The 23857-nt window shown below is 36.1% G+C and overlaps 1 protein-coding gene across 3 annotated transcripts in view; it reads right to left on the bottom strand.

Annotated features, from left to right (window-relative positions):
• Nucleotides 1-19131, bottom strand: part of KLHL1 (kelch like family member 1) — a 205344-nt gene extending 186213 nt beyond the window's left edge. The window contains exon 1 of one of the 3 annotated variants that reach the window (XM_051780455.1): nt 14529-19131. In XM_051780455.1, coding sequence (XP_051636415.1) covers nt 14529-15010 — 482 coding nt within the window. In that variant the 5' untranslated portion in view covers nt 15011-19131. The remainder of the gene's footprint in view (nt 1-14528) is intronic. The other 2 variants (XM_051780454.1, XM_051780456.1) reach the window with 2 other exon arrangements.
• Between the last annotated feature and the right edge of the window lie 4726 nt (nt 19132-23857).

Raw genomic sequence — 23857 nt, 5'->3', positions numbered from 1 at the left:
TATTTATTGTCGTTCTAAGTATTGCTGTTTTAATCTCAGAAATTAATTTCTAATGCAATTTAGAGATTTAAAATTAAATGCCATTTTAAAAGGTCATAGAGCAGGGACAATACACAGCATGTAACAAAAAGTTTAGCAGAAGAATAATACTGCTTTTTTGCCCCTATTAAACATTTAACAAAACAGTGTTTCTTTACCTAGAGGAGGGTTGGGTGCTGGAACAGGTTCCCCAGGGAAGTGGTCACAGCACCAAGCCTGACAGAGTTCAAGAAGTGTTTGGATGATACTTTTGGGCATCTGGTGTGACTCTTGGGGATGGCCCTGTGCAGAGCCAGGAGTTGGACACCATGATCCTTGTGGGTCCCTTCCAACTCAGCATATTCTGTGATTCTGTAATAATTTTCCAAAGTTCTAATAATGCAGTCAGAACCTGAATGATTTCATGAACAAGTTTACAAATTGCTAAATAAAAAGTCCTACTCAGCTCAAATCAACACATTCATTTGAATCACTTAGTACTAGTTTTTGTAACCCTCTTCAGGCCTTTTAACTATCTAATTATGTTCTATGAAACACACTTTTTTTTTAAAATGAGACTGTAGGATTTTGTTCATATGCCGTAGAGGATGCTTCAGTACTTTTGAAAATCTTAATTATTAATTTTAAATCAGTAAATGGCAGCAGTGGAATCACTTCTTTTCACTATTTTTTAATAAAACATTATTTTCTTACAAAAGATATTTTCATGGAAAATTGATGTTTATCTCTGCTTTGTGTACAGAAAGGAAACTTCAGACGTTTTTTGAATGACCCATAGCACATTGAATTAGAACAGAATGATCAAATTGTATACACTAGGATTACTTTTTACTACTTTTAACACATTTTGGTTTTCATTAGTTTTCAAACAAGACTAAAGAAATTTGCTGCAAGGACTCATTTAAAAAACTTAAAAATCAGACATTATTACATGAATTAGCATGAGATAAAGCAAATCAAGGATTGGGAAACAAAGGTTATGGCAAAAATGCACATAACCTTACAAAATTTTCTGAAATACTGTACAGCAAAGACAAGGCATGCAACACATTTACAGAAATAGTCATCAGGAACAACATCTGTTCTTGAGAAATCAATAATCTTTAAGTTAGATCAACTTTAGACTGAGTTTTGATAGTCTGAAACTTGTTTACTGTACATGACAAGAAGTTTGGTGCATTTTTTAACATATGTTTTCAGACAGTGTTCTGTTCCTGAAGAGAAAAATCTCTACAAAAGTGGTTAAGGAGTAATTACAACTGCTGTTTACTCTGATATGATGCTGGAATTCAATTTCTGACAGAAGGATTGCCTGTTATGGTAACAGTAAAGAATCTTAGAAAAATTAAATTTCACCTGCACTCAAAGGGGAACTGTACTTTTCTGAGCTCCACCAGAGTCTCCTCCAATGTGGTGTTTTTATTGAAAGGTAAAAAAGGCAATATAATTATTCATAGGGGTTTTCCATGAAAAAATTGCAATAAATAATGAAAAATATTTTTTAAAAAGTATGTACAAATCAGTGAGGAAAGTCAGACCCATCTACTTGTCATTTCAATATGCTCAAACATGCAGACATATAAGTTTTATTACAGTGTTGTGGCCCCAACAGCAAAGTTTGCGACATATAATCAAAACATGACATTTGAAAAGAGAGGCAGCAACACTTCCAGAAATTATTATTGTTTCATGTTTGTCTATCTAGATTTATATATACAGAAACATACAATTGTGCATATGTTGGAGATTCTTGCATCATTTAATGTAAAAAAGAGAAAAGATATATTGACATTTTGCTTCCATAATAGTACTTTCCTCAAAACTTTTAGCAGACAATGTTATCTGCATAAACTAGACAGAGAACCTATCATCTGCTTGTAGCAGAATGCACAAGCCATCTGTTGGATGGGTTTGTTTTTTCAACTGCTGTTTTCATATGCTAATATAAAAGCAAAACAAAATACAAATCCTGAAGTATAATGAGCTTTTCCTACAGTACAGTAATCTGTAGGAATTACAGAGTGGCTCTGTTTAGACTACATGAAAAGGGAAGAGAGAAGTTATTTGACTTCACCTTGCAAAATAACATATGCCTAGATACATCTCTGTTGTAATAGAACACTTAGACTGCAGGAGAAAAAAAAAAAAAAAGAAGTTCTTTCCAAGTTCTATTTTTGAGAGCAATTAAACTCACTATTTTTCAGTTTTCTGTATCTTGATTTTTTTGGACTGAAACTTTCCAAATGTTCTTGTCAGGCACAAAGGAATTAATTTCAACACCAAACCAAAGACTTAAGAAACATCTGTATGAGTTCTTAATCACCGAAATTTGGAAAGAAACCTTCCAATGATTTTCTCCTTCTGAAGTGAGCTTCTTGGATCAGAGTTCATAAAGCAAGGTACATTCCTTCCTTTCTTAATTACTCTCCGCCTCCTTTTTGCTACATAATTCCCAATCACCACTATAAAGGAAGCAGGACATTTCAGACAGCAATTTCCTTGATTAGACAACCAGGTTTGATCCTGTGAGTTACACTCTCAATGCTGTGTGCTCTCTTCTTATGAGGATTGTCTAGTACATAAAAAGATCTTATTTCAACTCTCAGTTTTAGTAATGTTTGAAGCCTGTCACGAAAACAGTATCACCTGAAGAGAAATCAACCTGACAACTTACATGGTGGTGAGAGAGATGGCACAAGAGATTACTTAGTGCTATTAGGAAACTATACACAACTACTTTTAAGTCTTTATTTTGTATCTTATTCACTATCTGGAAGCAACAAACTTCATTGTATTTCCACAATCTTTTTAAGATAATGTAATGAGAAATATGACACTTAGTGGGATAACTGGGGACATAACAATGAAGTTTGTGCACAAAAAGGAACACACTAAATTTTACAAAATTAGAAAGAGTTTGAGGAACTAAACACACGAGTTTTCATTATGCACTTAAACTTCATTTTTTTTATGAGCACTATGGATAAATATATTTTACTCTAACAGTTATTTGATGAAGATATAGGGTCATGCCTTTAAGGACTCAGATTCGAAATAGCCAGTTTCAGTTTATAAATTTGCCCATGTAACTCAGTTATTTTGCTTCTGTCTTTAAAAACAAAAGAAACAAATAAAAATAAACAAACAAATCCCCCAAAAACCCCACCACCAAAAACAAAACCCCCACAAGTAATAGTATTGGCATTTACTTTCAATTAGCATAATTTCTTTAAATGCTAAGCTTTTTAAGATAGGAATATGTGCATTATGTTAAATGCCTAACATGATGGGGACTGATTTTGTTTATGAATAGTCATGAGATCTGGCACACCACAGTACTCCAATGGAAGAGCAAGATGAAGCCATAAAATGTAAAGAGAGGAGATACTTAAATTCTAATAGATATATTCAAAGATTGTTTTAAAAATTTTTCATGCCATATGAAAGGTTAGATATTTTTTTAATCTTTGTCAGCATGCACATGGGCAACCTTTTCACAGAAAGATACTGACTGACACTTTGTGAGAGACTATTTGATGTGCTTCTTTCTTCAAGGCAAAAGGATTGTCATGTTTAAACATGTTAGGGTTGACAGATATTTGACTAGCTTATTCTCATAATCCCAGATATCAAATAGTCCATACCCCTCCCAGGAAATCTGTTCCTGTATATCAGTATTTGTAAAATAAAATAAAGTTTCTTTCCTATGACAATCTTTTCTTGGTACAACATGTTTCCTAAAATGATAGTGATTTTTTTTACTCAGAATTTCTTGAAACAATCCATATGTTTCTTGATTGTCCTAGACAATATAATGAAGCTGAGGCTCTGCCAAAACTGAATAGAGAATAGGAATCTTGTTTTGTAGGCTATGTATCTGTTCACCTACTCCTGTGATTAAATTTTAGTAGCAGTATGGAATAGTTCATTCATATTTTACTTGCTTTGTACTAAGCGTAACACTTCTGCAGAATGCTATCTAGACATTTGATCCTACTTGATACCTTTGCTGATTATTCTTATGACAGGATATCAAGTTATACTATTCCATATTCATTTTTCCAGAGGATTTTTTTTCCCCAAGATTATTGTGCATTCTAATTACCTTCTGTAACATATGGGTGAATCATCTAAGACTTTTTTCATCTTTATTTTTACAAAGCATATGCCTTATTTCATTCTTTAGTCCTTATTGACTAGAATGAAAGTACTGGGGGTAAAAGAAACATATGACGCATTCCAACTGATACAACTCCTGTTCTCAATTTTGCATGTGAACGAGGCTTTCTTCTTCAATCCCTTTCATAGCAGTTTTCATAAATTCCATTTCCATACCAGACGAACAGTATACAGAAGCATTCACTTTCATCTACATTTCAATCCTCTCAAAAACTATTATATTTTCCAAAAAAAGTCATTAATCTTCAAATTAAAATAAGAGGGTCAAGATATACAAAAACTTAATTCAGGAGGATTAATTCATCAAATATGTTGGTGAAGGCATTGTTGATTAACAATAATTTATTGAAGCTTTTTCCATTAAAAATTTTTTTTGAATAGTACAGTAGTTTGAAGTTCTCATTGTCTATCAACAGAAGACAAAAAAAATTGTTCTCACTAGCTGAAAATATTGGGTTGTTTATTTCATATTGTTTACTTTCTTTTGTTTATTTCATATTGTTTACTTTCTTTCTCCCCTTCCTTCTCTTCTCTCCCTCTCTATTTTCAATTTCTCATATATTTTGGAGTTGTCCTTACTATTGCTACTTTGGAGTGGAGGTGGTATTTGTTTTGGGGTATTTTTGTTCTGAACTTCAAATAATTGATAAAAAAGTAGGTTATCTTTGTGGACAAGTTAATAATGAAAATTATGACAAAACAACCGGCAGAAGATAATTCAGCTTGCATAAACAGAGCCACGAGACACTACATACAGAAGGTTTACATTTAGCATGATTAGTACTATAAAATTCTACAGTATAAATAATTTTGTAAAAATAGTCTTTCAGACATTCGCAAACTATCATAATTTGATTGCATGAATAAAAATATAGCAATGCATGTGGAGATTAGTAGTGGATGGATTTATACTAATTTTACAGATTCCAATTTGTAAGTAGAGAAATAACAAGGAATATGAGAAAAAGTGGTGAACCAGATCAGTCTGAAAGCTGGTTAGTGATGCACCTGACTGGTCTAGAATATAAAAAGAACTTAGATCTCCATAGGCAGTCAGAAGTCTATCTAAGAACAGAAAGTCTCTTTACATATTTCTACATTCTATTTATAGGTATGAATCACACCACTGAAGAATCACTAGAAAGAATTAAGAGCCCAAATAGGGCTAGGACTACATTCTGCAAAGAGGGCGTGCATGATGAAAGGATCTTTTGTGATCCCTTATTTGATTTGGTTTTGTGTTCCTCTATGAGTTTTGCACAAAGCAACACTAAATAGCAGCAAAAAGATACCAAGGTCAAAACAATGACGCTTTTTCCATATGGTTAGAGTGAGAGGGAGGAAAAAACCCATGACAGACAAATAAACATGTTACAAAAGGTTGAATATTTTAATGTTGATAAGACATAGTAAACCAGAAAACCTGACTGATATAGTTAGAAAAAGAAAGAATGGTAGGTTATGCATTCCATGAATTAAGCCTTTATTAGACAATAAGAACATCAGTGACTTATTAAACTCAGACAATCAATTCAGTTTGACAGAGAGTGTTAGTTCAGATTCAAAAAACAATTTCTAAGTTTTGAAAAAGACATTTCTCTCCTTCAAATTTATTTTGAGATAATGGTAAAGGCCAAAATATAAAATCTCCTATTTTCAACCAGATCTAATCTTACATGTTTCACTTCTAACATTAAATTTTAACATAATAAGTTGAAGCAAATCAGTGCAAACTTTGGAACACATACCACATTGAACCAAGTCTTAATTCTCTCTATGTTTTTCTGTCGGTTTGTTTCTGAGAATTAATTACTCACCCTCATCCTTTATTTTCCATTTTATTTCATTAATTAAAATTTATATCTTTCATGGGTCAAGTAGAACAGATGAAAATTCAGTCAAAATGGAAATCTAGAGACGAGATGTGCCTAGGTGAGTGAAAGAATGGATTCTGGACCCTAACTGCAAGAAAAGGTGTTTGTGACAGCCAAAATCTGGCAATGAAATATGCAGTAAAGGACTGAAGAGTGAAGAAGTAGGAGGTATGATTACAATGGTCTAAACTTACAGTAATCCTCACCATTGCTAGTACTTCAATTCCAGACTTCATTTGTAAATAGGAGATATGGAGTGAACAACTTGATATAAACCTAAAATACGTATTGAAACTTCCAGGTAAATTTTAACATGAATTTTGGAGAAACTTACTTTGTTTTGTTTATTATGCAGCAAAATGTTTTCACTTATTTTGTAATAAGTTAAAAGAGTATTTTCAGAGTGTAAATTATAATAATGTTTTAACTTATTATTACAGTTAAAATTAACATTTTCAAAAATTTTGAAATAAAATATTTAAAATACCAATGGAAAACATCTAAACAAAATTATGAGCTTTAGTAAAACTGTTACCAAAAAATAATAATATTTTAGATTTGTGTTTGTCTTAAATTATCATTAAGTTATAATTTTTTGAAATAAAAATCAGAAATTTTAGGTACTGCTGAAATTATATTTTTGGTAAAGTTTAGTTTTGGGGATTATGGGGATCTTTTATCCATATTACTAGGGATGACTACACAGTTACTTATCTTTCTGTGGAAGTTGCAGCAGTTCTCAACTTTTTACAGGATAAATTTCCTTTATGAAACTTTTAATAACACCTAGTTATTTCCCTAGTGTAAATAGTTTATTTTAGGTCATTAATCCTGTATTCTAAAAAAATTGTTCAAATAACACCAGGAAACTTTTTCACTAGGAAATTCTGCCGAAACATCATAGAATAATATTTAAGGAGCAGTTTTCACCTAAAAAATGCAAGCTTGAGATATAAAAAGAAAGAGTAAACTCTTAAACCACTTGCAACAGGATATAAAAAAAATACTTGTCACAAGGATAAGAAGTAGCTGCTAGAAAGCAATGATCACTGCAAAGAATATGTTAACCTACATGTATCAGCACCATTCTTATGAATTTAACATAAGAATTCATGTTAATTCCAACAACATGCTATAACTTTTCTCCATGTATAATATTTAAGTGAACTTCACAGAATCACAGAGTCAACTAGGTTGGGAAAGACCTCTGAGTCCAACCTATGACCTAACTCCACCTTGTCAATTAGACCATAGCACCAAGTGGCACAGCTGTTCTTTCCTTAAACACCTCCAGGGACCATGACTCCACCATCACTGCTCTCAAAAATATTATACAGGATTTATTATAACTGTGTAGAAATCTACAGATTAAAAGTATGTATCTGTGTATAAATATTATATACATATATGCACTTTATATATATATATATATATATATATACAATGATGCTTATATAAAGAGAGAAATGCAGATAATACATATTTATTTGTGCACATATAGACCTACATATGTCCCTAGTATTATTATTCCAGAACTGGTTTTATCGAGGGGGGGGAAAAAAAATATATTCAAGCCGACAGTATTTTTGGAGGCTTATCTATAAAGATATAGTATCAATTGGATTTTCCAAAGATAGCTATTCTTCTCTCTACTTGCTTTCACTTTTACTATGAAAAGGACGAACAGCATTTCCCTTTTCTAATGGTCTTTGATGTAACCCTTAAGAGAACCATACTTTTAGAGGTATTTTACTGATCTAATCACTCTCTGTGCAGCTGATATTTCCACTGCCAAATCTTTTCTTCATGTTGAATTTTTTGGAAATACTACTGCAAAACAGTGTAAGTATTTCTGAAAATAAGTCCAGAAGAAAAAAAAACATTGTTTTTGTCAATGTTTAAAGTACACGGATAACAACAACCAAAAAACCTGTCAAGTCTTGCTTTCTAGTGCATTTAATGGGCCCATGTTCTGGAGCAGCATCCATACTTTTACTGAGATAATAGATATGATCTTTACTAAGATAGATATGACCTTTACTACACTATGAAAATGTACCAAGACTCAATTAATGCTATCCTTTTATTCTACCCTTTTAGAACGGTTTAAATTTGCAATGTAGACTTCAAATGATGTTCATTTTCTCAAGTTTAATCGAATATTAAACATTTAAATTGAACATTTAAACCTCAACTAGCCACTTTAGATTACTGTTACACTCAATGAAGAAAAATAGGCACGCCTGGAAGATAATTCACCTTATTCTGCATCTAAGAAAGAAAGGAGATGAGATAAATCCCCATCAAGGACTGAACAAATTACTCATACTAGTGTCTTGCTGACCCATTAAATATAGCAAATAGTACCATCAACTTGGCAGCAGCTGATGAAACAGGTCAGAGAACAAAGTAAAACTGGGAGCTGAGGTCATTCTGTTAAAACTGACAAAGGAGCTACAGGAAGGTGTAAATGATAGTGAAATTCAAAGATTAGGAAATAGAAACAGAATGAGCAGTCCAAGAAGCTGTTAATGAACTAGGAGAAATTTGACTTTATTTTTGGTAGGATCTAGGACACGATATGGGAAGGAATGGACAGTAAATAACCTACTGAGTAAATCAACAAGGCAGATAGTAAGAGAAGTCAGTAAAATCGAGTAACACTGGGTGAGGTACCCAGAATTTGAATAAGGCAGTCAGGAATCCTCTGAGACTATGGAAAGGAGAAAAAAAAGCTACAATAAGATCCAGAAGGAGGACACAAACTCAATACAAAAAGAGCGTAAAGAGGATGTAACAAAAGAAAGTTTGGTAACACTAAGTAGAAAATATATGACTCATTGCTTGTCACTAGAATCCCAAATGCAGCAGAAGACTCTGAAGACTTGCCATCCCTTCAGCTGTTGAATTCCTTAGTCTTTCTTCAGAGAGAGAATGCAATCATCACTGTAATTGTCCACATAAAAATTGCTATCAATTATTCTATCAGTTAAGTGGCAATGGGGTATACAGTGAATCCTCACGTTTCAGTCCTGCATCCACGTGGTGGACAAAAGAAATGACAGTGCATAAAGTTACTTGTGTGTTCTTCTGGTTCTTTTGTTAGAAAAAAAAACCCAAATAAAACAACAAACAAAGGCGCTAAACACCCAGATTTAGAAATGTTGTTCTCGGAGTAGCAAAGCCAGACTTTACAGCGAGGAAATTCTAGACCTAGATTTTCCTTGTAATTTAGTTAATGCCATCCACATATATATATACAGTCTCTAGCTATGTGATCTTGCACTATTTTTATGACCATATTATTTTGCATCCCATGCACAGATCACAGATCCTCTGAGAATGAACAAGAACTTCGGAGGAGACAGGTCTGTGGCCTGTGTCATGTAGGAACCTTGCCTCTTTTGTTGTGAAAGTTAAAAATATAAAAGCACAAAAGTTATATAACCATTGTTAAAAGTTTCATAATCAAGTCAAAAAAGAAATTAATTATTCTCTTCTGATTCCATAACCTAGAAATGTGGAGTTGTGTGATCTATATTCCACCCTGAGCATTAAATTACATTCTTTACAAAGCCTTCTATATGAAATAGCCAAGTCAATGGAAAGCATAAGCAGCTATAAATTTTACTTCTTTAGTACTTAATTTTAGGATCTGGCTATCACAGCAGAAGCCATGGTTCCAATTTGGATAGCACCTCAGAAAGGCCATAGCCATGATCATTGGTGAAAATATTTAAATATGTGAGAGCTCACAGGATAGATTAAGACATAAGGAAAGTATCTTGATTCCTCTCTTTTTGTAAGCTCAGGTACCAAGATCAAAGCTGTAAATGGGAAGCCCCACTTACTTAGAAACCAGAGACCGAAACCCTCTCTTGAGTCTAGATACATATGCAACAGTACATTAAGTACTTAAGTTGCAAATTTTGATGATAATTTTATCTACATTTTCTGAATTGACCAAAATATTTTCTCATTAAATTAGAAAGCTGCATTGAGATTGTTGCTTATCCTGACAGGTTTCAAATTCGTAACTTTGTACAGCAGTATGCTAACCACAAAGTTGTAGGTTGCTAGGAGAAAAGAAGGAAGACATGAAAGTGGGAAAGACTAATGGGCAGAAACCATCAAAACAGGATTTGTGCTCTCAGAACAGAAAGATACAAAAGAACTGCTTATACAAAAGCTTTGATACTATATTTTACACATGCAAATTTTTATGTTTCTGACTCTACCCTGATCGTTATTATTTCTTATCAAATAATGACTAATTTAAATAAATAGTTTTGACCATGGAGACTTGTAAACTAAATTTCTCAGTTAATGTTTGAATTACAAAATCATGCCCTCACTTATTAACCTTCTGGATTCCCACTAATACTGAATTTTTTACTTCACGGTGACAAACTCAAGAGAAACAGTGTAAGATGCTTTCCTCATGATTTTTTCTAGTGAAGCAAAATTTGAGTATGAGACTCTGGTGTGTGAGGAGGGCACAGTACTCAGCCCTTTCACTTCTTCCTTTACGGTTGCTAATGGTGGAAGGATTTGCCATCTTCTTTCAGAAGCTGTACTTTCAAATTCTTGTATGTTTTATGAAAGAATTCTGCATCGTCAGTACTTGCTTTATGTGGCTTAAGCATATCTTAGCACACCCCTCTTGGAGCTGTCTCTTAAAGAAAATGTTAATTGAATCCCATGTTCCCCATTCTTTCTGCACACAACCAGAGGAGTCTGGGACTGGTTTGCAGAAGGGCTCATAATTTATGGGTACAACAGAGAACATAGAAAGCAGTAGAAGAAAAATGCTATATGCTCTGAAACCAGTCAATTAATTCTTTCTTACTTTTATCTCTCTTTCTGGTTTACCCCCTATTGTAAAATAGGGCTGTTGTAAAGATAAACCTGTTAGTAGTCTGTGAAGCACATACTGAGTGTAGTGGTGAACAGTGCTGAGGGCTCCTGAGTAATTACATCTTCACAGGATTTGGACAATGTAAATCAAGCAAAACATGCTACCATTCACTGAGGAGGGAGGGATTAAAATACTGACTCTTTGCTTATTAGGTGAATACCATTCATGTTGAGGGTTAATTGACACGTCACGTAAAAAAAGCTATTGTGATCATGTAAGGTCTCCATTATAAACTGAGAGGATAGCTGATGGCTATATAGCAAATCTTCAAACAGGTGTTTTACAAGCATTTTGTGGATGATTTATAAGTCTTAATTATAAATTCATTTTACAGATTTTTTTCCTAACAGCTTTGTCTTAGAAAATGAAGATCAAAACAGAATCTGTTTAATTATCCACTGCAGCTATTGACAATTTTCTCAGACCACCTCTAACGAATTTGATATGCATGTTTTCAAGCAATTTCAAACAATCAAACAGTGTTTAAACACTAATTGCTAACTCTAAAATATTTTTTTTGTTTTTATGGATACAATATGGAATATAGAACAATTAGGAAAGTACTTTGTAATGTGCATGGTCTAACCCTTCAGTCTTCTTAATGCCAATGGGACTATCCACATAACCTTAAGCATATATGTACCTGCACAATTGACATGATAGGATGTTCTTCAGAAGCATGCAAAAACTCCAAATCAATAAAGTAGAATGTGCTTATTATTATGCAGCCACAACCTCTCATTAAATAAATCCCACAATATCTAATAGAATATTAAAATTAAAATTAAGATTTCAAGATCATTCAGCTTAGTGTTTAACTTAAATGTGAAAACAATAACTAAAAATGCAAAAAACCCGCACAAACCAGGAATTCTGCACATAAGATGAGCTGAAAAAGGATTCCAGTACAAAATTCAAGCTGAGGGGAGCAGCTGGGAAAAATAAAAACAAACAAACAAAACATTAAAGAGAAACCAAAACAGAACAAAAATAAACAGAAACAAAACAGACAAGCAAAAAAACAACCAAAACTCTTTTGGGGTAGAAGGATATCAAGATCCCAAGTAGACAATAAAACAAAAAAAAAAAGTAGTTTTCTCCTGTGCATACATATCAATAGTAGATATAACAAAAAAATTATTAATCGTAAGCATAAAATCAAAGCCAATTTGTCAACCTGCTCCTCAGGTTGACCTACCACTGGGAACCTAGCTAATATTGCCCAGAGACCTCCTATTCACAACATCTGAAATAATGTCGACATGGTCTATATTGGATCATAATCAAATGTTGAATTCTCAACATTTTCACATAACAAAAATATTGTTTTCCAAACAGTCCCAAAATATTAAAGTAGTTGTTAAATATGTGCAGGACAAAATACTATGGAAATTTAGGAGTTATCAATTTTACACTCTCTGTGCCAAAAATCCAGGTATATGCCTACTCATCTGTTTATGTATATGATAGTATCTTTCATCCAGGACTGAACAGTAGTTTACATGTTCTATAGTCACAGTGAAATAAAGAAGTTGGCACCATTGATAAAAAGACTAATCTCTACAGAAGGAGTGAGACATAACCTGAAGGGCAGTAGAAAATTGTTGGCCCACAGAACTTTCAAGCACAGCACTGCTTTTGCAGCACCTGACTACTTCTTGTCACAGCATTCAAAGTTTGTACAGAAATGGAGAAACAGAAAAGCAAGCCTTAGACTCTAAAACTATCCTAAACATTTCCGTATCTTGAAAGGAGGCACTTTCATTAACAACAAAATTGTCTCTCCTGACTTAGTTATTTTAAATCTGAACAAATTTTAGCATGTTCCTTCAAAAGAACTATGATGTCTAGACGTGTTGTTTCAGTAGCAATGAATGAAGAACATGGAATAAATTGATTATTAAAATCAAAAGCAGTAAGAGCAATAATCAGATACATATCGTCACAGAGTACACACATGCTAGCAAGTCAACTTTTATTGACAAATCAAGTAGTGCCATCAAAACTCAGTAAGCTTCTGCCAGTATGCAGATGTCTACAGATTCTCAGATCAGTGACACACCTGATATAAAGTCCATATAATGAAATTATATTTGTACTAGGTTTTAACCTCTTCTATTCAGTTCAAAAATCTTGAAGGGATATTTTAGGGATTTTTTTTTTAATGTCTTTATAGTGTATCTCGATAACAATTTGTATTGAATCCTTCTTGTTGCTCAAAATAATTTTCAATGTTCATAAAAACTTCAGTATTGCTTTTCCTTTAAAAATATACCCTAAGTCACTTATCAGCTATTCCACATGTTTAAGTTAGGTAGCTCCTATGAAATAAACTATGCTAACTAACAAAACAATAAAGAGATTCAAGGAGAGAATATATGCTTTGGAAGGTCTCTGAAAAAGCTTAAAATACTCAAATTTACATGTAGATGTACATTTATCTACAACCGTATTAATCCAAACATATGCACAGTGCTGTCTCTCCATCTAATAAATTTAATACTTTATGTTTTACTTTCAATATGAAGAATACAAATAACTTTTCTTCAATTCTGTTTAGAAACAGAACTGTACATTTTTTTTCTATAGTTTAAAAGAAAAAAAAGTCAAGGGAAATTAAATTGAAGCAATTTTAACCATGGGGAAGTGGGGGCAAGCAGAGTTGAAGTAATGAATCATTTTACCCTCAGGACTATCTGAATCAGAGTGTTTCTGAAAACTCTATGTTAGCTACATTTCCTTCTTCTAATGATTTTAATTTCTTTTTCAGCTGGGGGCGAGGAGGGCAGGATTGACAAAGAAAAGCAATTCAACATTAACAGATTCGTATGAAACACAAGAATCTGTATGTGTCTTGCTTGCTCTTACATCTTCTCAGGTGTCACTCGGTTGATGATTCGTAAAACTAATTCTTATTTTTCTCTGATGTAGGCTGTAACACGGTTTAGTCACCGAGTTCCAGGAAAGTGAACGTTTTTACTTCTGAGCTTTCATCTGGCATCCCCCAATACTCTGAACAATATCACCTCCCCGCTAGCCTTTTAATGAACTTCTGAGAAAGTTGAGTAGCGACGATCCCCAGCGCGGGGCGCCGGCTTTGAGAGGCTCTCGGGCCACCTCGCGGGCAGGGACAGCCCAGGAGCCGGGACGGAGACAGGGGCAGGTCAGGGGCAGTCGCAAGCCGGGGCAGGGGCAAGGCCAGGGACAGCATCCCTGGACCGCGGCACCTTGGCCATGAGGCTGGCCGGTCTCTCCCGGGACCTTCGGGCAGCCCCCCAGCTGCCCTTCCCGCGCCGCAGGGCGCCCGTCCAGCCCTAAACCCTGCCAGTTCAAACGGAGGAACTTCCCTTCCGCCCCCCAACCTCCCCGCACCCTCCGCACCAACGCCGGCACCCCGGCCCGACCGCGCCCCCGCCCCGTCAATGCCCCCGCGGCCGCGGGCCCGCCCCCACGGCCGGAGGGCGATGACCCCCCGCGGACCGACCGCGCAGGTGGCGCTGGAGCCGCCGCGGTCCTACCTGTGTCCGCATCCGTCACCTGTTGCTCGGCCGCCTCCATCCGCGCAGCCCCCCGGTGCCTCCTCGCGCTCCGGCGGCACCAGGGGCTTCTCGGGCTCGCAGGCCACCTCCATCCCGCCGGGCACCGCCTCCGCCTCCTCCTCCTCCAGGGACTCCACGTAGAAGACGGTGCGAGGCGGCGGCGGTCCCGGCCCGTGCCCCGTGGCCGGCCGGCCGCCGGCGGGCAGCAGAGTCCCGTTGGGCGGGCTGGCCGTGGTGGCCGCCGAGGAGGAGGAGGCGGATTTCTTCCAGAAGACGCCGTTGCCTCTCTCCTGGCTCTTCAGCAGCCGGCTCTGGCTCGGTCCCCAGTGCTCGAAGCTGCTGTCGGGCGGCAAGCAGCCGCCCCCCGCCGGGCCTCCCGCCGGCGAGGGGTGGCTGAACAGTTTCCAGCGGAGGCGCAGGATGTGCTTCACGTCGAAGTCTTTCCTGCCGGAGCCGGACATGGTGCCGCGGCGGGCGGGGGACGGGCGCGGGCTGAGGCGGGACTCACGGCGGCCAAGCAGGGCCAGGCGGCGGCGGTGGCGGGATGGCGGGGCGGCCCCGCTCCCGGCTGCGGCGGCGGCGACGGCTCCTCCGGGCAGCGCTGCGCTTGTAGGGCGAGGGGTGGCAGCCGCCGGGAGGAGAGAGATGCGCGCACACACCCGTACAGAGAGAGAGGGAGGATGGATGGATAGAGCCGAGAGGAGGTAGTGACACCCAGCAGGGAAGGGAGAAAGAGAGAGAGGGAGAGATGTCCAGAGCTGACGAGAATTGCACAGAGATCAGTGGAAAGGGGAGGAGAAAGAGGCAGACATGAGAGACACCTCTCAGGGGAGACGGGCACTTGCGAGGGAAGTGTGGGTGAGGGAGGCTGCGACAGCGCTCTAGTCTGATTAACGGGAGAGCGAGCTACAGCCCGGAGAGGAGCGGCGGCGGCGGCAGCAACAGCGGGAGGCAGGTGGCACTTCCTCAGTCTCCGAGATCTCCGTGACCGAGTGCAGCCAGAGAGGAAAAAGTCACTTGGAAGCCTCTCTTTACCTCCCACCTTCCCATCCCATTTCTCTGGGGAGTCCCATGCCTGCCGTTATCTGGGATGGCAAAGCCTGAGAGCTGGCACAGGGAGAAATCGGGGCTCTTTTATATACACTACGTAGGAGGGAAGAAAAAAAAAAATCCCGCCCGTGAGGCTGTCAAGGTCCTCAGTATGTACAAATTTCTGTCTATCTCGGCTCCTCTCACCAAGCCGCCCCCTCCCCTGCATGTGACGCAGTTGTGCGCTGGGGCCATCAGTGTGAAGAGGCAGAGAGGAAAAGAGATGCTTCATGCTTCCTCGTGCAAGTAAGTCGGCAGGTCACGAACTATCCCTCACAGTCTCCTTCTCCTCTCTCCGGTGCAGGTCTCTTCACCTTGGTATTTTGGTTCTGAGATCACTCTGTATTACTGGGAGCAAAACAAAGTGAAACGACAAATGGATCAGCAGCAGTAAATGCAAAAATGCGAATCATAGGAGTAGAGACGTAATAGACTGCATGCAGACTGGATAAGGTTACAGGTTAACGATTTATTCTGCAGGCTCCGTTCATTAGCCTGTTGGCTTAGTGTTGCTGTACCAGTAGAAAACATTGGCTAGAGGGACAGTGTGTCAAGCAGAAATAGCACTACACATCTGCTTCTTACCTTTTATATCTGCTTTTAATGCAGTCTGACAGTGCTAAACCCAAGGGAGGTTCCTTTCTCGACAGAAAAAAATCTGCTTAGGAACATCTGCCCACTTGGGAGGGGTGTCACAGTACACTGCATCTGGGACATAATTACCGAATTAAAACCTTTATGCTGAAGTGTGGGAGAGGGATATGGGGGCAAAACTACGTATCATGGCTAGCTCATGAATCCCCATGCATGAAATGTTGGCACTAAACAGAATACCTGCAAATCACCTGTACCTTAGAAAGTAATATTTTAGAAGAAGATTTATCCCTAGGAAAATGATGAGAAAGATTGTATTTTCCCCCAGTAATGTTTGCATTGGCCAGCTTTACCCATGTAGTCATGAGCTATCAAAAGTTTGGTATACTAACTCTTTGTGAAATCAAGAAACAAGATTGTAGGAATCATTTCCCTCAAGCTTGAAAATTTCTCCAGAGAAACAGAAAACTCAAACATTAATTAACAATTTTATTACTGTTATATTTACTTTATGAGTGAAGTATATTACTGTTTTGTTTAGTTTTTCTGTGAAATAGTGCTTCTGAGTATAAACTAATATTAGGGTTTGTGTTCAACGTTGATAAAGTTCTGGCTTTAACACTACAAGAATTCAGGGCACCAAGTCCTACTTTCAAAGGAAAAAAAAACACTACTGTGCATTTTAAATATTGATTTATTCCACAACAGCTGGACTGAAAACTCTTTGGTGCCTCAACTTTGCTCTCAGTATTCAGTGATAAAAAAAGACAAAAACCATTCTAAAGCAAACAGAAGAGACAACTCATTTTTATCCAGGAACTGATCAGCTGAGAAGGGCAGCAGGAAGAAAAGCCTAAGAATCTTCATGTAGAATAGGACAGATGAAACTTCCATCGTTTCTGAGACTCTAGAAATGCATCTCTTATGGCAATATATATGAAATCATTAATAGTGAATACTGGCTGCTTAATGTCTAGTTACAAGCTCTAAAAGATGAGGATATGTACATATAAAATAGTTTTAATCAATGAATACATAGACAGTATGCTATCTCTTCTTCATTTAATACCTCTTGATTGATTAAGACAAATTAGGTATATAACCTAATTTGAAGAAAATTGCATCATTTCCTTGCCATATTATAAATCTTAGTAATTTTAAAATCTGCATTAATATTTAAATTGATCATTTGATGTGAACAATTGATAGTTTAGATGCTCTATCTTTTCTTCAGCTACATAGATAGATATAAATGAAAGTACATTCCAACAAAACCTACTTCAGAGGTCACTCAGTAACTACATAGGACAAGTATCACCCAAGAAATTGATTCAGGTTTTTTATCACCTTTCCATCCAGTACAACCTATCAAGCAATTATGAGGAAGAAAGGTAAAGAATACTTTAGGTTATTTGCTACTCATATGTTTTTATTTCAGTTATGTCGGTCACTGAAATAAAGTCTTGAATTCTTTTTAATAATTAAAATCTCAGTTCTTAAATATATTGTGTAGTCATTGACGTACTTTTTAACATTACTTGATCCTTTCTTATTGTAGTACATAAATATTTTTTGCAGTAAGAGATATACATATTTGCTATCTATACATGGATTTTTCCTGCATGAAGGTGTATGAACACTTCAGTATTATAAAATGAAATCTGGAAAACTGTCTTGATTATCTTAGTTCTTATCACATTCATAATTATTTTGTCAATGTACAGTAAACAAAAGTTACCCCTAAAAAAAGCTACACCGAAGAAGTAGCCGTTGTCAGTATATATAGTTAATTAATAAATTGGTTTCCTGAGCTTGAAGTAAAAGAATTAAACAGTTTGATTTAGTTAGGCTCTCACAGCTTCTTATCTTCATGTTTCCTTGTGGGCACTTTTGATATATGTCAGTGAGGCAAAGAACATATTCTAGATTATTGCATGATAAGAAGAACACAAAATGTCTTTGAGTTTTAATTGAAACTTCTTGTTCATAAAAAGGTTAACTTTGTACATTGTCTAGACTTGCTTCTCCATCCAGGAGAAGAAAAAATGGTTCTCTACTGGAATTCTAGGGACTTTACTCATAGGAATTAAATAAAATAATTATTTTACTGGTGGGCTATGTCTTAGTCTACTCATATGGGGTTGACATAAACATATGAACAAAACTATGAAATTACAAGTGTCTTTCAAGCTGTCAAAGGGAAATACTTTGATGTCTAACAAACAGCCTTCCATCCATACCTTATATTTTCCATGAACTACAGCCGAAATGATAATAATCATAGGTAAACTTTGTCGTGTCTGTTGGTTGCGCACTGTGTATCACATTTTATTTTTGGTTATTAAATAGCATATTTCTGAACTTCCTCACCTGATGTAATTTCCCCAGATTACTCATTGCCACTCAAATATTGAATAACTTTACAGACTTTGCTCGAAAGTATTCATGGCTCTTTTTTCTTCTTCTGTTAGTCAGGCAAACAGGTGAAAGTGGTTAATCTTTATGTCCCCGTTATGAGTCAGATTCCCGACACTTTCTCTTTGTTTTTTTGTCTTTCTAATGCTCTTCAAATGAAATAAATTCACATAGTCATGTCCCTAAGGAAGTCTCATGCTCATGTTTTGTAGGAAAAATGGCCTAGGGGTATATATCCTTTAGTAAATCTTTAAATAGTAAGGAGAACTTGCAAAGAGAAGAACCTTGAAGTATATATCCAAACTAGTCAGATTTTATTAACCCTCTTTTTTCCTCCTTTCCATTGCAAAACTTTGGAGTACTGTTTATTTTTAGACAAATGTTTTACATCAAGCTGTTTACATGTTGTACCCTAAGGAGAACTGGTGGATCAGGAATAAGGTTAAGTCGTAGTTGCAGCTATTGATTGATAAAACAAGCGACAGAGGAACCATCATGCAAAGAAACCCAAGTAGTCCTGGTCTATGTGAATCTACATATTAATAAAGTCAAAAGATATACAGCGAGTCTGAGGGTGATGAGCATTTGTGCTTACTGTGGAACAATAGTTATCAATAAGAGGTTATACCTCTCAGCAAATTAAAAGGATAAGGGGTGGTTTTGTTACTGAATTTTATTCTGTTATGTATTTTTAATCCAGAAGACACTACGTTTGGATGAGAACACAAAAAATGAGACAGCACTGAGTTTTGGATAAAGATGGTAGTAGAATGAATGATTTTAAAACGGTTCTAAAACAGTTGTTACTTGAATGTGGGAATTCTCACACGAATGAATGAACATGCACTTCAGCTATAAAGATGCTTATTTTTGGGGTGATTATTTATACATTCAGAAGCTAGAATCGGAGGGTGTTTAAAAGATGCTTAAAAGAACTACAAGAAACTTAAAAGATCTGCTTAAAAGATATTAAAAAGAACTACAGAATACTTAAGCTAAAGTAAGTAGAGAAATAAATTGATGGGACTGGACATCCATTGACCTCAAAACTTAGTGCAGAAAGTGTCAGTGTGCTAAATGATAAACAAATAATGCTTTAGAATTATACTTTAAACTTTTGGTATATACAAAGCCTTTGAACAAGCTTTATGACGTAGATATATTCTGTTTTGATAAATAAACTGAGAAACACTGGGAATAGATGGTGGTAGGGGGAAATTAAACAGTTATGTTGCTTATAATGTATACATATAATGCTGTGGCATTGCTGTGAGTCAGGGAGTTTCAACTCGTTAAACTGATTTTACTCCCATAATAACATATTTAAAATACTATAAATATACCCACACTTATTGACTGTGATTGTTTTCTAATGGCAAGAAAGGAATAACAAAACCAGGCAAACAGTAAATTGGACCTGATTCACCTGTCAGTGCTTATGTATGGTTTTTTGTAGTGAGTTTTCAACTGAAATTGAACTTTTGAGAATGATTTTGCCTTTGATAAGTTAAAAGGTTAAATGATGTTATTTCTTAAAATTAAAAGTGAGCTAGCACAGCAAGGCTAGGTTTCTGAAAATGTGGTGACATAACCAGCTACATTTATTTCAGCTGGTAACAAAAATTACTTCTCCATAGTTGTTGTTGAATGCCTCCTTAGTAATGCTGGGTAAAGTAATGATATATGAGTTGCCCCTAGTGGTGACTTGAACAGATACATTTTACTCTCTGTTACAGGAGCCTAGAATAGCACAGTCACTTATATTAGCCTGGGGGATGGTCATTTCTTAATCCATTTCATTATGATCACAACCCGTTCTATAAACACACCTTAAAGGAGTTTTTAAATGGTCAGGAAATTTCAATTAAGAAGTATAAATGCTACATTATTTGTTATGAATAAAGATTCACAAATAAACTAAGGCTAGAGAAATGTCTATGCAGCACACAACTGGATAAACACACCATGTGGTGGGTGAGCAATTTTGTTCAGCCTGGAGAAGAGGAGACTGAGAAGAGACCTTATCAAAGTCTACAACTCCTTTGTGTGGGAAAGAAGAGGGACCCGCACTGATTTCTCCTCTGTGGTGACCAGTGACAGGACCTGAGGGAATGACCTGAAGTTGTGTCAGGGGAGGTTTAGGTTAGAAAAAGGTTCTTTACCCAGAGGGTGGGTGGGTTCTGGAACAGGCTACCCAGGGCAGTGGTCACAGCAGCAAGCCTGACAGAGTTCAAGAAGTGCTTGGATGATGCTCTCAGGCACCTGGTGTGACTCTTGGGGATGGTCCAGTGCAGGGCTAGGAGTTGGTCTTGACGATTCTTGTGGGTCCCTTCCAACTCAGCATATTCTATGATTCTGCGAAACATGAAATTATACCACCAGAGAAATAGTTTTTTCAAAAACTTTGGCTATTTATAACAGTTGTCAGTTCTCTTGAGAAATACATAGTTATTACCTGCAATTCCCAAGTTGTCCATAGATCAGCCTTATTTGAAAAAAAGTGCCACGTCTTCTCTCACATGTTATGGTCAAGAGAAACAGCTGAAATCCATCTCGTACAGGTTTGGCAGACCTTTCTCCTCCTATGCTGTACTCCACATAATATCCTGAGACCTTAGCATTTGAAAGCCACTCATCTGTACCACATGTTCATTCACATAGACGCTATCACTATCTATTTCAAGTGGTAGAATTTCTTATTAAACTCACTATGTTGTTTTCCTTTGATCTAGAACCAACACTTTTAACAGTGCTTCTATGAATGACATCAATCTCTGTGGAAATTCTGGTGATGCAAAGAAAATAGGGTGTTTTTTCTTAGCTGGGTTCAATAATAGTTGCTGTCATTTTTTTGTGACTCAGAATCTTCTTAGAACTGATTTTCTTTCATGTTCGGTTCAAAAAATATGCAGTTTCCTGCTGATATTTTATTCAATGTTTGTTTTTCAATCTGAATTAAAAACTTCCTTCAAGTTAGGAAATCACAGTAATAGAGACAGTGATGGTTAGCAAAACAGGCTATATAAAAAAGAAATTGCTAGGATTTTACCACTACACATGTAGTAGTAAATTATAGTAGACTTAATTAAATTAAACAGAGCCAATGTAGCTGGCATAAGATGGTCAATACCGATAAGGCATCACAGTCTTGAAATGGTTTTGGATTGCACAGACTAACATGTCACAAACTCATTCAGAGTTAGGAAACATATTCAATAGGCACTTTGGATATAGCCAGCATTTTGGAGAATAGAAGCATTTAGCCATATGGAGGCAAATTGTGCCATGCCATTTGGCCTCAGTCCCAGAGGCTGAACAGAGCAGAGAACAGGCACGGGGAGATTTTGTTTACTGTTCTAGAGATGACCTTATGATGCTTATATTTCATCTTACGGTTTCTTTTGAAGTTAAAAAAAAAAACAACAACTAGGGATTTCACCCTTGAAGAACTTTTAGGAGATATTTTGTGATGTTCCTCTGTGGGTAGGTTGTTTTAAAAGAAATTTTCCTTTTTTTATGAACCTGATATTATTTTCTTCATTGTTTTATTTTATAGGAAAACTTCATATCCCTATAAAATTTAACTTTAAATAGCAAAATGCTTTGTCTAAATAACAGGATATTGGATGATTTTAAAGAATTTTCTCTGATAATATTATTTACCATCTAAATTGCAATCTTTGTAATCTGAGTAGAAAGATAAATACGGACTAGTAAATACCAACTGCACTACATTATATGTATATATATAGACAGTTTTAATTTGAGGAATGCATAGATGAATATAATGTAGTTGCTCAGAGTAACATTTGTAATATCAAGGGTAATCATCATATAATTTTATATTAAAGTTTTTGCTATTTCAGAAATAAAGTGAAGAGAAAAATACTACCATCCAACAGCATTATTGTTATATGTATTTCTGAATGAACATTTTCCTCTTGCAGCCTGCAATTAAAGTAAAATATTTTGAAGTACAGAAGAGCAATAAACTTCTATTAATGTTAAAAATGAACTTGTATTTTTTCTTTGCCATTGAAAAGTATAAACAAAATTCTGTAATTAAGCTGAGCCAAGATAAAATCAAATAATCTAAAAATTTCTCTCATTCACACAGAATTAATTAAGCAGTAAAAATGTTTTATATTACTATATATATGAGGTTTCACATATTTATAATTATTTTTGTTTGCAGAATTGTTTTCTTGCTGTGTTTTCTCTGATTTTACATAAAAAACTATACTGTATTTTTAATCCCTTGGCCACAGTTTTTTATGGTGGTAGAATGTCGTAGATTTCAGTGTCCTAAGACCATAACTTCTAGCAAGTATGTTCTAACTTCATGTTTTGACATAGTCACTTTGTCAAGAAAAGCCTAGGCATAAATTTCACTGCGTAGTTAGAATCTAAAAAGTAGAGATTGACTAAAAAAAAATTTAATCCAAATTTTTCTCCTCAAAATTGAATTAATTATAGCTGACATATTTTTCTGTTTTTGTAAAAAATGCTTGTGATGGGAAGTCTATATTTTTTCCCAATCTATTCCAGTATGTTTTAGCAGTTACATAAGATTCCATATAGATTAATTTAGAATTAAATTGAGACACAATACTTCATTTGTAGCTGCAGGTGTATAAGTAATGACTGAAATAATTTTCGGTTTTTTGGTATAACTTGTGTTTTGCAGTTGGATTGCTGCAGCATATAACTCATAAGGAGGCATAATTAACAAAGAAGGTCAGTAATTAGAATGCTGTGATGGCCAGAACACGTGTTACCTGTCCAGTAGGAGTTATATGAGCAGTACAAAGTACTGCTACCTACAAAACCTGAAAAGAGAAAGCTTATTAATTTTGATGATCTAAAGGAGGGGACTAAAGAAAATACAGTCCTAATCTATAACACAGGTTGATAGAATCATTATGGTAAACTTTTGGACAATTTTCTTATTTGCCCCAAATATTCATTCGACTATCAGGATGTAGTTTTCAAGTGAAGGCAACAACAATCTGTCATATTCTTTTAAGCTAAAAGTGCATTACTGTCAGCAACCATTCGGTTTGCAGTTTTTTTGGAAGATAAACAACTTCAGTTTCTCGAGACTGTTCGAATTTTAATGTGGTCTCCAAAGCCTAGTCCAGTCTGAAGTGATCTGCAAATTGAATGGTGCACTGTATTTTCTGTTATGAAATGATAAATGTATTGAACAG

This window comes from Manacus candei, unplaced genomic scaffold (assembly GCF_025592945.1).
Source record: "Manacus candei isolate 608988 ecotype Guabito, Panama unplaced genomic scaffold, ASM2559294v1 h1tg000014l, whole genome shotgun sequence".
Taxonomy (NCBI): Eukaryota; Metazoa; Chordata; class Aves; order Passeriformes; family Pipridae; genus Manacus; species Manacus candei.
The sequence above is the reverse complement of the archived record's forward strand: the minus strand, read 5'-3'. Positions and strand labels throughout refer to the sequence as shown.